The 17,022-nt window shown below is 36.9% G+C and overlaps 1 protein-coding gene across 2 annotated transcripts in view; it reads left to right on the forward strand.

Annotated features, from left to right (window-relative positions):
* Positions 1–17,022, forward strand: part of LOC115229963 (centrosomal protein of 83 kDa) — a 31,624-nt gene that overhangs the window by 9,467 nt on the left and 5,135 nt on the right. For both annotated transcript variants that reach the window (XM_029800223.2, XM_036499414.1), the window contains 6 exons: positions 2,638–3,013; positions 6,379–6,627; positions 8,358–8,604; positions 10,320–10,464; positions 12,864–13,013; positions 14,073–14,436. In XM_029800223.2, coding sequence (XP_029656083.1) covers positions 2,638–3,013; positions 6,379–6,627; positions 8,358–8,604; positions 10,320–10,464; positions 12,864–13,013; positions 14,073–14,436 — 1,531 coding nt within the window. The remainder of the gene's footprint in view (positions 1–2,637; positions 3,014–6,378; positions 6,628–8,357; positions 8,605–10,319; positions 10,465–12,863; positions 13,014–14,072; positions 14,437–17,022) is intronic.

Below are 17,022 nucleotides of genomic sequence, written 5' to 3' on the forward strand. Positions count from 1 at the left end.
TGTGTGATCATCATACATTTGCTTTCCATGTTGGCATGGGTTGGGCAGTTTGACTGAGATCTGGAGAGCCAGCAGCTGCACCAGGCCCCAATTTGATCTGGCAATGTTTCTACAGCTGGATGCCCTTTCTAATGCCAACCACTCCGAGAGTGTAGTGGTTGCTTTTTACGTGCCACTGGCACAGGAGCCAGTCAGATGGGCTTGGCATTGGCCATAATCGGTTGGTGCTTTTTGTGTGCCACTAGCACAGGAGCCAGTCAGGTGAACCTGGCATCAACCACATTTGGATAGTACGTTTTACATGCCACCGGCACGGGAGCCAGACAGGAGGCACTGGCCACAGCTACGATATTGGTTTTACTTGACTCAACAGGTCTTCTCAACCATATCATATCACCCAAAGCATCAGGGGTATTCTTAACAGGGCTGGACATGTGTGGCTGCAGTCTCACTTTAGTTGCCGGGTCTTCTCAATCACAGCATATCTCCAAAGGTCTCAGTCTCCTGTCATTGCCTCTGTGAGGCCCAATGTTCGAAGGTCATGCTTCACCACCTCATCCCCTGTCTTCTTGGGTTTACCTCTTCCAGCTCACCTATCATTTTTGAACACTGTTTATTTGTTTATTTATATTCTTCCATGTTTATGACTATGTATTCATTTCAGTATGTACATTAAACAAATTGGTATTTTCTTGTTTACATGAGTTTTAATTACACCTTGCTAACAATTTGAAGCAGTGAAAATTTACGTAGATTTGGTAAATGGCTGTAATTTCTGTGTTGTTTTACAGAACCTCATGTTTTTATACACACCACATGCATATAAATGTTGCCATCATTCTCTGGAAATTTTGTTGTATTCCAATGACTTGTTTTTAAATAAAATTTTTAAATGTTACATCATTAATAATTTGAAACTCAGTGTATATATCTCAGGCATGGCTGTGTGGTCAAGATATTTGCTTCTTAACCATTTGGACCTTGGGTGTCTTCTACAATACCCCTGCAACCAAAGCTTTGTGAATGGATTTGGTAGATGGAAATTGAAAGAAGCTTATCATGTGTGTATGAATGTGTTTGTGTGTCCTCTTATATAATGTTATAGTTGTAAATGAACATCACTGTCATATAAGCAGTGTCTTTCATTTCCAGTTTTCCATGGAAACTTGTTTGGCCATGAGAAAATATTACCTTACTTAAAAGTGGGTTTCAGAATGATGATTTGTTTTTCTGTTTTTACTTTTCCTTTTTTCCATGCTGGCATGAATTGGATAAAACTTGTTGAGACAGTATTCTATGTGTGATATCCTTCTTCCTGTCACCAGCTCTTATTTATCTCCCAGAAAGATACTTATTATCTGGTCTTTCACATGATGAACTGTTTTTAGACAGCAGGAAACACTATCAAGGCATAAATGGAAAGTCGCAAACCACACTCACACATACACATTTATTTATATATAAATATATTGAATATTGTTAACAGCAAAACAAAAACAAAAAAATTTAAGGAGAAGTAGTTATGCAGTGGAGCAAAAAGAAAATAATATTCATCAAACTAATGTTATTTTTTCCTTACCACATAATTATTCTTAATCAAATTTTTAATGCTCACTACATTAAATATGCTACACTACATTGATTATTGTTTTTGTTGATGGTATTTTTAAGTAGTCAACTTCTCTAATTTCTTTTTAATATGTTAATTTATCCTACTTGCTCGTATACTGATAAGTACAGTGAAGTTTATACTTTATTGAGGAAGTTTAATTAGTTCAAAGTATGTTCAGCCCATAATTTCTTAAACAATTAAACTATACAGTCATTGACTAATATTGTCTTTTCCTCAATCCATAGTTATTTCTTAATTAGATTTCTAATGTTCATTACATCAAATATAGAAACTCTAAGCTGAAGGCACATGGCTCAGTGGTTAGAGTATCAAGCTTACAATCATAAGGTAGTGAGTTTGATTCCCAGACCAGGCAGTGTGTTGTGTTTGAGCAAGACACTTTATTTATGTTGCCCCAATTAACCCATCTGTAGAAATGAGTTGTGATATTACTGGTGCCAAGCTGTATCAACCCTTGTCTTTCCCTTGGATAACATTGCTGGTATGTATGGGCAACTGCTGGTCTTCCATTAACAAATTTGCCCAGACCTGTGCCTCTGTGGGTAACTTTCTAGGTGCAGTCCCAAGGTCATTCATGACCGAAAGGGGTCTTTACCCTGAGCATCGTAAAATAGAGGTTAGCTTCCAGTGAGCTGTAAATCAGTTTTGATTCCTGGTGACAGCAATTTATTATCACTTGTGGCAATTGTCTGGTTATTTGTTGCAGAAATATTCTTTGACATTTTATCTATTACACATTGATTTTTACATCCTCTTAACTTCTTCCCCTAGAACTGCATTCCCACCTGGTCCTGGAACCACCACCCCCTTCTCACCATTTCTCTTTCTTTCTTTTTTTCTTCCCCTTTTCTCACCTGTTTCTGATGAAGGACTGAAACACCTGAAACATCAAAGGCTCTTTCCCTTCCTTTCAAGCATTATACTAATAACACGTTTGCTAAAACTTGTCCCTCTCGTTTTGTCTTTTTCTTGTTTTTGCTTATTACCTACTATATTATGAACAGATTACAAGAAGAAGTTGCCAAAATACAAAATGAATGCCGTCAAAAGTCAGAAGAGAACAGACTTTTATATAATAATTTAAGAAGTACACAAGAACAATATCATAAAGGATTACTTGAAAAAAATGAAGAAATTACATTGTTACGAACCAAAGTTGTGACACCTCAGCAGATAGAGCTGATCCGTTTGGAGACTTATTCCGAATTAGAGAAGAATTATAAGGAACGGTATCATAAACTGGAATTGGAGTTGGAAGAATTTAAGAACTGTTGCAATAGACAACGTTATGAATTGTCATTGCTGGAGAGCAAGTGTGAGCAGCAAGATGTGCAACACAAAAATGCAAACCAGGAATTGAGGAAAAAGTCAGAAGCAGAGGTGATGTACAATTCCTTTTTCTACCATTTAACCCTTTTGTTACCATATTTCTGTTGAAATACTCTGCCTCTGATAAATTGATTTTAAAAATTAATGACAGTAAAATCATCATTTAACATCCATTTTCCAGGCTGGCATGGGTTGGACAGTTTGGCAGGAGCTGCCCAGATTCCAGTTTTCTTTTTTTTGCATAGTTTCTACAGCTGGATGCCCTTCCTAATACCAGCCACTTTACAGAGTGTGCTGGGTGCATTTCTTATGCCACAGGCATGGGTACATCTACATAGCACTGGCATGAGTACATTTTACATGGCACAGGCTTCTGCAAGACAAAAACCTCTCAGTTGGGAGAAGAATTGAGAACATGGCCATAAAGGACATGCCTGTGTGTAAGGATATCTTTGTCATTATTAAGCAGGTGTTTGGAACATAAATTAACATGAAATTTTGAAAGAAGATTTTTATTTAGATCACTTAAAAGCAAGAAGTTTGTACCTTAGAACTAGGGGCAGTCTCAGGCAAGTTGGTATCAAAAGGGTTAATGACCATTTATACTCCTTTCCTAAATGACTGTGGCCTAGTTCCAATGTAAGAAATCAATAATTATATGGATAAATTATTTAAACTCTTGAGATTTTTGTATGATAAAAAGATGTCAGAGGAGCATGTTTGACATGGGTGTTATGTCTTGGTTCACTGACATTGGCTTCACTCGTCAAAAATTTTTTGGAGGGTTTTTTTTTGGAAACAATAATTTGAGATGCTGTTATTGTGAATTTTCCTTTGCCTAGGGAGTTTTTTAAAATGAATATATTTTGTCAGTAAAGAGAATACAGCGACTAAGGAATAGAGACACAATATAATGAATACCATTTCATTAGCTGCAAAATGCACTTTGACCCTTTAGTATTTAAAACAGCCTTATCTGGTTCAAATATTCTACTTGTTTTATGTTCAAACCAGCCATATCCAACCTCTCACACTTGTCCTATAATGTCATTCTAAAAATAAACGATCACATCATTAACATCTTGAAGCTACAAGATAATGCATGATTAATACAAAACAATCATCATCATCATTGAATGTCTGTTGTCCATGCTGGCATGGGTTGGATGGTTTGACCAGGACTGGCAAGCTGGAAAGCTGCACCAGACTCCAGTCTGATTTAGCAAGGTTTCTACAGCTGGATAGTTTTCCTAATGCCAACCACTCCGAAAGTGCAATGAGTGCTTTTACATTCCACTGGCACAGGTGCCATTTGCATGACACTGGTATCTTCCATGACTGCGGTTTCGCTCAGCTTGATGGGTCTTCTTCTCAAGCACAACATAATGCCAAAAGTCTCGGTCATTGCCACTGTCAGGCTGAACCCTCGAAAGGAGCTCAGCCCTTTGCCTCAGTGAGGCCTAACGCTCGAAAGGTGCTTTTTATGTGCCACCAGCACAATGTGAATAAATAAGCATTACATTTGACAGATATAATCTAAATGCTCAAAGGTTAATGCACCAATCCGATTGTGGCCGTTGCCAGCCTTACCTGGCACCTGTGCCGGTGGCACGTAAAAAGCACCCACTACACTCACGGAGTGGTTGGCGTTAGGAAGGGCATCCAGCTGTAGAAACACTGCCAGATCAGACTGGAGCCTGGTGCAGCCTTCTGGCTTCCCAGATCCCCGGTCGAACCGTCCAACCCATGCTAGCATGGAGAACGGACGTTAAATGATGATGATGATGAAAGCTTTTTCAAAATACATAAGTAGAAAATACGGCATCAGATATAAACAAATTAGCATATTGCCTGCCTACTTCAAAGTTGATGTTAGCTTATTTCATAATTTTGAAAGCTATTCAATTAAATTTAAGATGGATATCTATTTAGTACATGGACAGCTAAAGCTGATGCCTGCTTGCTTTCTCATGCAGTTTCATATCAAGGCGTTTTAATACAATGTTAGTAGTATTGAACTGAAAATCTTCTAGAAAACAAGATCAATTTTTACATCAGGCTTAGCTGTGTGGTTAAGAAGCTTACTTCCCAACTGCATGATTCTGGGTTCAGTTCTACTGCATGGCACCTTGGGCAAGTACCGCTGGGTCAGTCAAAGCTTTGTGATGGTAGACAGAAACTAAAAGAAGTCTGTTTGTGTATGTTTGTTAGTGTCTTCTTGTTTTGACATCACCTAATTGTTGTAAATGAGTGTCACTGTCATATAGACAGTGTCCTTCATTTCCAATCTTCAATGAAGACATCTGGTCATGAGGAAATATTGCCTTGCTTACAAACAGGTGAGGGTTGGTAACAAGAAGTATGTCTAACCATAGAAGTTCTGCATCACAAAAATTCTGTCCGACCCATGCAAGCAAGAAAAAGTGAACATTAGAATGATGATAATGACGATATTTTCCTTTTTGTGGTAACCAAACAATAACACCTATTTCACATTTAATTACAACTCAACCCTTAGCATTCTGATTCCTCTGTCAAAAGTGATGCTTTTTCACATTATTTTGAATAAATTGTGCATTGTCTCATAGCTTCAAGATTCTGATGCTATCATCATCATCATCGTTTAGCGTCCGTTTTCCATGCTAGCATGGGTTGGACGGTTCTACTGGGGTCTGTGAAGCCAGAAGGCTTCATCAGGCCCAGTCAAATCTGGCAGTGTTTCTACGGCTGGATGCTCTTCCTAACGCCAACCACTCCGTGAGTGTAGTGGGTGCTTTTTACGTGCCACCTGCACAGGTGCCAGACAGAGCTGGCAAACGGCCACGAACGGATGGTGCTTTTTATGTGCCACCGGCACGAGGGCCAGGCGAAGCTGGCAACGGACACGAAACGGGGCGGTGCTGGCAACGGTCGCGAAACAGAAGGTTCTCTTACATGCCACCGGCACTGGTAACACATCTGCAATTTCCATTGATCGATTTCGATTCTGATCCTCACTTGCCTCAACGGGTCTTCACAAGTAGAGTTTCGACATGCCACCGGCACTGGTAACACATCTGCAATCTCCATTGATCGATTTCGATTCTGATCCGCACTTGCCTCAATAGGTCTTCACAAGTAGAGTTTTGTGTGATTGTTTATTTCTAGAATGACATTGTTGAGTAAGTGTGAGAGACTGGATCTGGCTGTTTTGAACATAAGACAATATTCGGGCAGCCGGTTTAAATGCTAAAGAGTTAAACATCCAGCTAAAATACTTAATCACACATGTTAAGTTTTTCTCTCGGTTAAACATCCTCTTGTTTCAATAACTCTGCTGCGGTTTTTAGTAACTCCTTGCACTTTATTACTTTACAACACTTTAATTACTCCTACAACATTTATTGATAAAATCAATTTCTTTTTTAACCTAAAAGGTGAACAACGTAAGAGCTGAAAAAGATCGTCTTCTTGCTCAGCTTCATTCTGAGTCTTCTAAAGATACAGAACAGATTTTTTCATTGAAAAGAGAAAATGTGACTTTGCAAGAACAACTGAAATCAGCATTGACTGGGCTAGAAGAAGCACAAGCTCTTCGTGAAAAATCTTCCCTTGAGATTGATAGAGTATCACGATTGTTAGCAAAAAATGAAGTGGAGCAGAGTGCCAACTTGAAAAAAATTGAAGTAAGTAGTTATCTTTTCTATTATTAAGTTCAAACAGTTAGAAATTCTAATAATATGGCACTTTGAGGCTTTTGTTATTACTTTTATTTCATTCTAGTTGTAAATATCAAAAATGGAAAGTTTTTTTTTCCTAAATTTGAAATTAGGTTGGAGATGAAACTGAAAATATTTTAAAATTAAAACTGATATTGAAACTCAACTAAATTTTTTTTTTTTGTCTTTGAAAAAAATCTCAGTTTTATCAGTTTAAAATTTAGATTTGAAAATAATCTTGTAGAAATTTCCCGATTTTTAAATATTCTAATATTTATATTCTGATAATTTTAGTTGATTATTAACTAAATAAAATAAGTTATCTTACTTAGATCACAATCATCATCATAATCATTCACATCATGGTGAATTTGGGAGTCCTAACTACTTTTTTGCCCTCCACTATGTACCCTCTAAGGTTGTTAAGATTACTGGCTTTAGTGATATCCAAATTACCTCTGGTTAGTTGGTATATTTAAATATATATGTAAATATATGGTGATCTTGTTTCCTTATTCGTATGAGTCTGCATTACAGCATATCTCTACTCTTGTGAGACTCACACATCTTGTGACATGGCCATAACTTGGTTGATAATTTGTTCCATTATCAACACAAGGTTCTTTTCATGCAGCACAAATATTGTAAATATTTCAGCAAATGAATGACTTTAATACTCAGTTACCTCTTTCGTTCACTTGTACTCCACTTTGCTATTAATGTGTCAGCTCCAGACTCTCACTCAACATTGTAAACTTTAGCAATAGGTCATTTGTCAGCAGATACTACTTTCAAGTAAGAAGCTTGTTAGTGTTATTGAGCTGAAAAGAATTGCTTTCACTTGCTCTTTAGTGATGGTAAATGCAACAGAGGGATAGTAAAAACATTTGAACCTCTTCATCTCTTGTCATCATCACTACCCTTCCATCATCACCATCACGATCAATGCCTTTCCCATTGTCACATTCATTTTGAGTTTCATATTAATGACATCTAGGAAACATGAATTTCTATTTTTCTTTTTTGAAAGGCCTCATGCTAAAGAGTCACTCTGGTGAGCACTAGAACTTTATCATTTTAAATAAAATTTTGAGTTTTCACAATACAGAAGTAACTACAGAATCATTTTACTTATTCATTGTAATAACCTTATCCCTCTCCTGTAAACTCTCTACTGTTTTCAAAATGTGAACATATTTTAAGTCCTAAATCTTACCCCAAAATATGGGATGGCTCAACATTAAAGCACCACTATGGATATGTTATTGGTCTACTCAAGTATACCTGAGTAAAGTTACAATTTCATATCCCAACGACTTCATACTTCTGATTCCCAATCAGGAATACCTCTCTTATTTTGGAAAATTATGAGTACTAAAGCTTTTCATTTTCCTTCTTGGTTTTGAGTTCAAATTCCACTGTTATTAACTTAGGATTTCATCAAACTAAAATAAGTACACTAGCATTGAATTACTTTCATTAATTTTTGTTTATTTTTTTCTTATATGTCTGCTATATATTGCTTTTTGGCCAAGAAGAGTATAATTTGAAACTGATCAATATTGTTGTGATTTAGTTCTTGGCATGTTGGATATTCAACTCACTTCAATATAAAATTTCCAAGGAGCAAGTGAAGACATCAATAATAAAAATTTTTTAAAAAGATTAGTTCAAGGTAAATTTTTCTTTTCTTTTAGGTTGAAAAAGAAATGCTCACAAAGGAAATTCAGAAATTCCATGAGGAAATGTATGAATGTGAGATCCAACAAACAAAGGTGTCAAACCAAAAACATGAACTGGAACAAGACAACATGAACCTCAAGACAAAGCTTGAACAATATATTCAACAGCATAAGTTAGAAATGGGTGAACTTAAGCTAGATTTAACACGACAGATAGGTGATGTGCAACGGGAACGTGACAAATTACAAAACACCATTGAAGGTATCCCAGTGAAATTTTTATTTCATTTACTTTTAAATGTAAATCATAGGTTTAGAAGCTTACTTTGCAACCATGTGGTCTTAGGTTCAGGGCCACTTGGGCAAGTTCTGTTATAGTCTCAGGCCAGCCAATGCCTTGTGAGAGAATTTGGTAGGCAGAAACTATGTGAAAGCCAGTCATATATACATGTGTGTGTGTTTCTACCTTCCACTCCACTGTGCCTGACAACTAGTGTTGGTTTGTTTATGTCCCCATAACATCTTCTCCTTTGAAATAGTCACCTTGTGCAGCAATGCACCGATCCCAGCATTCCTGCCAATTTTGGAATCCGGCCTGGAATTTGTTTTCTGTAAGTGAGTCAAGGACCTTCTGCAACTCACTCTGGATCTTGACAACAGTGTTAAAACAGTGACCTTTGAGCTGCCTTTTCATCTTAGGGAAGAGAAGGAAGCCTGCAGGTGCTAAATCTGGTGAATAGAGCAGGTGCAGAAGCGATACCCTGTTGCTTTTGGTAAGAAACTCACAAGTGAGGAAAGCTCAATGACAGGGTGCATTGTCATTGTGAAGAATCCAATTCTTTGCGCCCCACAGAATCAGTCGCTTTCACCGAATGTCTTTCCTCTGAAGCTTCAAGACATCACAGTAGAACTCCCAAATGATGGTCTGGTCCTGGGGGATGAATTCTCAATGCTCAGTACTGCAGATATAAAAAAAAAAAAACAATGATGACTGTGCTCTTGATTGAGCTGTGATTCTGTTGTGCCTTTTTCAGTCATGGACATGAAGGGCTCTTCTATTGTGATGACTGCTGCTTCAGCTCCAGGTCGTTCCCATATACCCAACTCTCATCACTGGTGATGATCCTCGACATGAAGGATGGGTCGTCAGCAGTATGCTGACAGAGATCTTGACAGTTTTCAACATGATGTTCTTTCTGCTCAGTGGACAAATTTGGCAAAGACATGCTGCATGTTCAATTCAGACATTACAATTGCCTGCACAGACACATACAATAGACTAACAGCATCAACAATGTCATTCATTGTCCTCCAAGTATCCTCATAAACAAGCTGATGAATTTCCTCCATATTTCCAGGGGGTGATGCTCGTGACAGGTCTTCCAGTTCACTCATCATCTTCCAGGGATGTTCTTCTGATTTTGAAGTGCTAGTGCCACTCAAAATATTGTGTATGACGACCCATTACCTCATCGCCATAAGCTTGCCAAAGCATGCTCAATGTTTCTGAAGTAAGGAATTATCATTCATTGTTTCACTTAAACAAAACCGTGCGATGTGAACATTCATGCATATTTTCACACAGCAAATTTCCTTTCATTTCCATTTATTAAATTCACTCACAAGGCAGTGGTTGAGCCAGGACTATAGTATAAGACACATGCCCAAGGGACTGAATCTGAAATCGTGTGGTTGCACAAAGCAAACTTCATCCAGCCTGTACAAACATAGAAAGGTAGATGCTAAAAAAAGTGAGGAGGAGGAGGAGGAGGCCATTGCTGCCATGTGGTTTCTAGTCCTTTCCTTTTTTTTTAGAATTTAGGTTAAATTTAAAAGTTGCACTATTAAAAAAAAAACAAAGCTTAACTTGGCTGCTTAGAAAAACTGTGACATTTTTAAATAGATTAACTACAATACTTCGCTAGTTAAATACAAAATGAAACAATTTTTATTTTTCTTCGATCATTTTTATTTCAGATCTAAAAGTTCAGCTGGATGTATCAGAACAGGCAAATAGGCAACATTCTCAAAACTTAATGGACAAAAAGAAAGAAATGACCAGACAAGTTCAGCTTGCCAAAGAGAAAGAGATACAGAAACTAAATGAAGTTGAAAATGAAAAGTGAGATTATTTTTATATTCATTATTTGACCTGGAATATTAGTATAACCCTTTAGCATTTAAACCAGCCATATCAGGCCCAAATAGTCTATCTGTTTTATGTTCAAACTGGCTATATGCAGCCTCTCGCATCAACCCTACAATGTCATTCTAAACATAAATAATCACATCATCATCTTGATGCTATAGGATGATACATGATTAATTCAAAACAATGTAAATAAATAAGCATTACATTTGACAGAGTAATCTGAATCCTAAAGGGATAATTTTTTTTTTTCTATTTGACAAGACTTAAAGCACAGGTTGAAAGGCACCAGCAAACTGAATCTGCGACCCTGTTTAATTTGCACTCATATCTATTTCACTTAATCTACTAAACCTTTGGGAAAAGTTTGAATGTTCACAATTCTGATTTCCCGTCACTTTAGTCAGCAAAGTTGATCACCCATTCCAAGTCAAATAATGAATGTTTTTTATTTATTAATTACTTATTGATGGACCTCTCTTATTTGGAAATGTCAAGGTAAATACTGTACTAGATATGAGGTGGATTTGACTGTAGAAGAGACAGGATAAATATGACACTGAACAACCAACCTGTAGGTCTTGAATTCAAAGCTACAGTTGATATTTCTTTATTTGAGTAGCCTGCTTAATTCTAAATATCATTAATACCTCATCTGAGAATGTCATCTGAGGTGGCAGGATATCCTAGCCAATTTATCTCTCATCTACTTTATCTCTCACACCTACTTTTCCTTAATGCTATGAAAATAAGCTGAATTTTTTAAAAGCCCTATTAGCTCAGGAGACATTTTCTTTTCCTTCTTGTCAGATGATTACTATTAATAATATTATGAATCAAGATCTCAGAATAATCTGAACGAGAGAGAGAGAGAGAGAGAGAGAGAGAGAGAGAGAGAGAGAGAGAGAGTGTGTGTGTGTGTGTGTAAAAAGTTTGTTTCATAATCATGGTGATTTTATTTATTTATAATCAGCTTGCAAATGTCAAGAGAAGAGAAAAACCAAACATATACACATCTATGCTCTCATACATATACACTCACAAAACACTTTTTTGACCCAGGACTAGGGTAGAAGATAGTTGCTCAAAGTGCCATGCAGTAGAACTGAACCCAAAACATGGTTGTGAAACAAATTTCTTACACACACACACACACACTCTTGTTCAGATTATTCTGAGATCTTTTGTTTGCAATCTTTTGTCAAAACATGTCCAGTCATTAAGCTGCTTGTTGTTGAAAAGACTATTGGGAATATTACCTTACTTGGAAACAGATGAAATTTGGTATCAGAAAAAGCATTTAGACATAGAAAATCTACCTCAAGTTTTCATCAGACCTATGCAAGCATGGAAAAGTGGATGTTAAAACTATGACTTTTATATACATGTACACATAGTAAGAAAGACTAAGAAAATAATACTCCATCCCTTATGAATCATGATAGGCTCAAATTCAATTATAAATTACTGTCTTTAAATGACCAATATTTATGCAACAAAGTCCACTTTGTTGATGATTACATTTAAATTATTGACCTTAATTTCATTACAGTTACAGAAACATGGGCACATCCTTTACTCTGTGATGGTATTCTTAGCATAAGCTGACAATAACTTGTTTCTCTAAGACCTCTTTAATCATCATGGGGATGGTGTGACCTTTAATCATCGTGGGGATGGTATGTTCACATGAGTTGCTTTTCAGCAATTTCTGTAATTTGAACTAATTATAGCAAGAGGTATTTTTCTGCAGCATTCATATAAGTGCATCGACACTTCTACTTGGAGTTGTTTACTGTAATCCAGACTTCCATCAAGACACACAGCTATCTGACATCCTCAGGGCTGCATCTAGGAAAACAGCCACCCATCTTTTCATCACTGGCAATTTCAATTACCCCACAGATAAATTGGGAAATCTTTTATTGGTCACATAGTGTTTGAGTTCCTTGACTTGGATTCAAACTGGTTCCTAGCAGTCACTTCCCACCACAAGAGGTAACAACACTTTGGATCTGCTATTCATCACTACTCCTGAAGCTGTTCTCAGTGTTACTATCAAGAAATGTTTAAATGACTCCAATCATGCTGTGATCATTGCAAATCTGTCTTTTATGGGCAGAAAGAAAAGTTGTGCTACTTTACATTAAAAATAAAATGATCTTTAACAGGCTACCAGTTACAAATAGGCAAAAGAAGAAAAGATTTGATTCTAAATGACCCCCAAGTGTATCAGTTATTGTTGTTAAAACATAATTCTTTTATTGAAGTTCCAACTGATAAATAGCCAACCCTAAACTGGTTTGTTTTATAACTTTTTTTTTATCCTTTTTTTTCATGTCAACTTTTCTGTCTTTGATATCTTTTAAAAGGCTTGAACTTGAAGCTCAGCTCCAAGAATTACAAAGGCAAAATTCAGATCAAATTAATGTATGGCAAGCTGAGAAAGATATTTTGGAAGACAAGATAAAAGATGTTACGGATTCCAAAAATCTTGTTGAGAAAGAACTTTTAATACTAAAGTAACTATCTAAAGTTTTATTTCTTATTATTTGTATATATTTACCAAAAGAAACTACTTTATAATATTCAGTAGGATTCTTATTTTCCATTTGCTGAACACTTGTATTCTTCCTTGTTTATTATTGATAAAATCAAAGGCACCTGTTATTAGATTCAAACATTTGTTTTAAAAATAAAATGCTGGTTAGGAAGTTAATAGAATATGTTATCAATCAAAACTGTTATTGATAGTCTTCAAGTTGAGAAGCAATTAGGTGAGAGCCCCAGGTAGTTTTCTGTTTCAAAATTGATAAAAGTAAGCCACCTTCTGAAACTGAAATTATTCATAGTAAAATATCATATTAAAAACATTTCAAAAATTGAATTTGAAATTTGAACACATTGAAATTTAATAAAATGTTGAAATTTTAATCAAACTTTAATCACAGTTTAATTTTGACAAAAATTTGTGGCTGTGTGGTCATGAAGTTTGCTTTCCAACCACATGATTTTGAGTTCAATCCCCCTGCAAGGTATGTTGGCAAAGTGTTGTCTACTATAGCTATTGGCTGTCCAAAGCCTTGTGAGTTGATTTAAATGTAGGAAGATGAAAGAAGCCCCTCATGTGTATGCATTTGAGTTTAAGTGTGACTATATTTATGCTTCCTTGTCTTGACATTGCATGATAGTTGTAAAATGATTGTCACTGTCATACAAGCAGTGGCATTGATTTCCAATATTCTGCAAGAAAATACCTGGCCATGGGAAATAATACCTTGCTTGGAAATGAGGGTTAGTGACACGAAAAGCATCCAACCACCGAAAAGCTGCCTCACTAAAACTCCATCCAACCCATGCAATCATGGAAAAGTCAACATTAAAACAATGATACACACACTTACCTGGGTGGTTAATGATAGGAAATATATTCACATGTAAATATATTTTACAATTATTGAATGTTAAATTAATTGATTATGTACTTTTTAAGTCTGATTTTGAATTTTTTTTCTGAAGTGACATGTGAGTGTCTCTAACTGTATTTCTCTTAATTCTTCAACTACTATTTTTTTTTCAAGGGCTAAAGTAGATCATGAACGTTCTGTGAAAGATGAATTAGAGCAGGAAAGATCTGATAATCGGGCTCTGCGCAGTCAAGTAAATTCTTTGCAAGCTGAAATCAATCATTTACATTTAGAAGAACATAATATGTCAGACAAGTGCCAGCGTTTACGGAGTTCGGTTGAAAAATACCGATCTGAAGTGAAGCGTATTGAGGAAACAACAAAGAAAAATGACCAACAGACTGAAGAACAGCTACACAAGCAAAAGCATATGTGGAAAGAAAATCTGGAACGTATAGAAAAACGAAATGAAGAACTCGAGAAAAAATGTAAGATTAATTTTGAGAGACTGTCAGCTGCTGCCAGTATTCATGAAAAAGTAAGTTTGAAAAGATTGTTTTTATTGGAATCTGAAATGTTCTCTACAATTCTGTTTCATTGCATCATCATGATCATCATCTAATGTCCATTTTCTATGCTGGCATAAGTTGAATGGTTTGACAGGAGCTGGTTAGGCAGAAGACTGCACTAGATTTCATTGTCTGTTTTGGCATGATTTTTATGGTTGGATGCCCTCCGTAATGCCATCCACTTTACAGAGTGATCTGGGTGCTTTTTACATGGCATCAGCACAGGTAATGTCTGCTTTGACACAGTTTTTACAACTGGATGTTTTTTATGTTGTACTAGTACTGACAAGATCACCTAGTAACTTGCAAGACAAAACTTCTTTGCGGGGCAGGTATTGTAGGAGGTGGCCTTGTACCAGGTAATGAGATGTTAGAGTGTGACAGAGGCACAAAAATAGGTGTTTTGCTGTAGAGGTGATACATGGTTGCTCCAGTCAGAGGAAGAGTGAGAGAGTAATCAAGAATGAGAGCGAGAGAGGGAAAGACCAGTTTGTTCATAATTATAGTAGAATAAGAGTAAACCACTGTTCTTGGGATTCACTGTTGTGAAGAAGGCATTTGACAGGGTACCATGCCCAGTAACTTGGTAGTTATTAAGGTAACTAGCTATAGATGAATGGCTTGTGAAGGCTATGCTAGCTATCTACAAAGATGCAATAAGTAAAGGAGAACAACAATTTCATTGACAAATTTAGCATGAAGGTAGGAGTCCATCAAAGTTTAGTCCTTAGTCACCTTGTATTCATTATAGTTTTACATACCATCACAGAGAAGTCTAAGACTGGCTATCTTATATTACTCAGTCAAATGTAACATTTTTTTATTTATATTTTTTTCTATTAATCATGCATTATCTCATAACTAAGATTTCAACGATGTGATTGTTTATTTTTGAAAATGATATTGTAGGGTAGGTATAAAAAGGCCAGAGATGATCGGTTTAAGCAGAAAACATGTAGAATATTTTGGCCTGATGTGGCTAAAAGATTAAACCTATGCAACCATGCCTGTACCTTATTACAAAATAATAAAAATTGTTTCAATAGTATGAGCCAAAAATGTAGATATAAAGTGAATTCTAAATCAACTCATGTGAACGTGACCTGGGTGTTATTGTTGACAGTGATTTGCGTTGGACAAAACACATCGCTAAAATTGTCAAGAAGGCTGAGGGTGTCTTGGCATCACTCACCAAATCCTTTGTGAGCCGCTCTCCAACTATCTATCTGCGGCTTTATATAGCTATGGTAAGACCTCACCTGGAATTTGCATCACCGGTCTGGAACCCCTATCTTGCCCAAGATTTCAATCGTTTGGAAGCCGTTCAGCGACGTGCAACCAAAAGAATACCCTCCATCAGGCATTTGCCATATCCTGAACGCCTTACTTCCCTGGGCATGGACACATTGAAACTCCGACGTCTGGCAGCTGACTTGGTAGACACCCATAAAATTATCAACCATCGTACAAACAATAACTCTGAGCACCTTTTCAAACTCCACCCATCTAACACCCGTGGACATATTTACAAAGTCAGAAAACAGCACAGCTCCCATGACTTTCAGAAACCTTTTTTCACGCTGAGAGTTGCTGAAGCATGGAACGAACTCCCGGCATCAGTTGTTAGTTGTCGGAGCACTGCATCCTTCAAAACTTCCATGCTTTCTGAGATTCGCTAACACTACACCTGATTTTCTCCCCTCCATACACACACAAGCATGTATCTGACTCATACATTGTTTGCTTTCCAGACATTTGTACATTACTGCATATACTCTGACAAGTTGTGGTGCACCTGAGCACTGTATACAATAATTTCATTATTATATTATTTTTTATACCTGCACCAAATTAAAAAGTTTGCTTCTCATTTACAAAACCCAGCACTCAATCCCTTGCATGTGACACATGTCTTTTACTGTATCCTTGGGTTAACCCATACCTTTTGAGTGAAATCGGTTGATGGAAACTGTTTGGAAGCCTATCAAATGGATTGTGGCTGTAATTCAGTGTTACACTGTCACACTGCTTCCACCCATGTTAAGAATACATGTTTCTGGAATACTCAGCCACTGACATAAGTTTGGTAGTTCAGTTGAAAACACATAATTTGTAATTAGGCCCTGAAAGAAAAGTTAGGCATAAGAAGCATCAGATGTGGTGTGCAAGAGAGATGACTGAAAGGAACCTGCGGAAGAGGTAGACCCAGAAATACCTGAGATGTGGTGGTGAAGTATGACCTTCAAACATTGGGTTCCACAGAAGCATTGACAGGAGACCAAGACCTTTGGAGATATGCTGTGATTGAGAAGACCTGGCAACAAAAGTGAGATAGCAGCCATGCATGTCCAGCCCAGTTAAGAGTACCCCTGATGTGTCAGGTGATATGATAAACTGAAGAAGACCTGTTGAGTCAAGTAAAACCAATATCGTAGCTATGGTCAGTGCCCCCTGACTGGGTCGTGTGCCAGTGGCACGTAAAAAGCACCATCCGAACGTGGTCAATGCCAGTTCCTCCTGACTGGCTCCCATGCCAGCGGCACATAAAAAGCATC

Source organism: Octopus sinensis, unplaced genomic scaffold (assembly GCF_006345805.1).
Source record: "Octopus sinensis unplaced genomic scaffold, ASM634580v1 Contig13942, whole genome shotgun sequence".
NCBI lineage: Eukaryota > Metazoa > Mollusca > Cephalopoda > Octopoda > Octopodidae > Octopus > Octopus sinensis.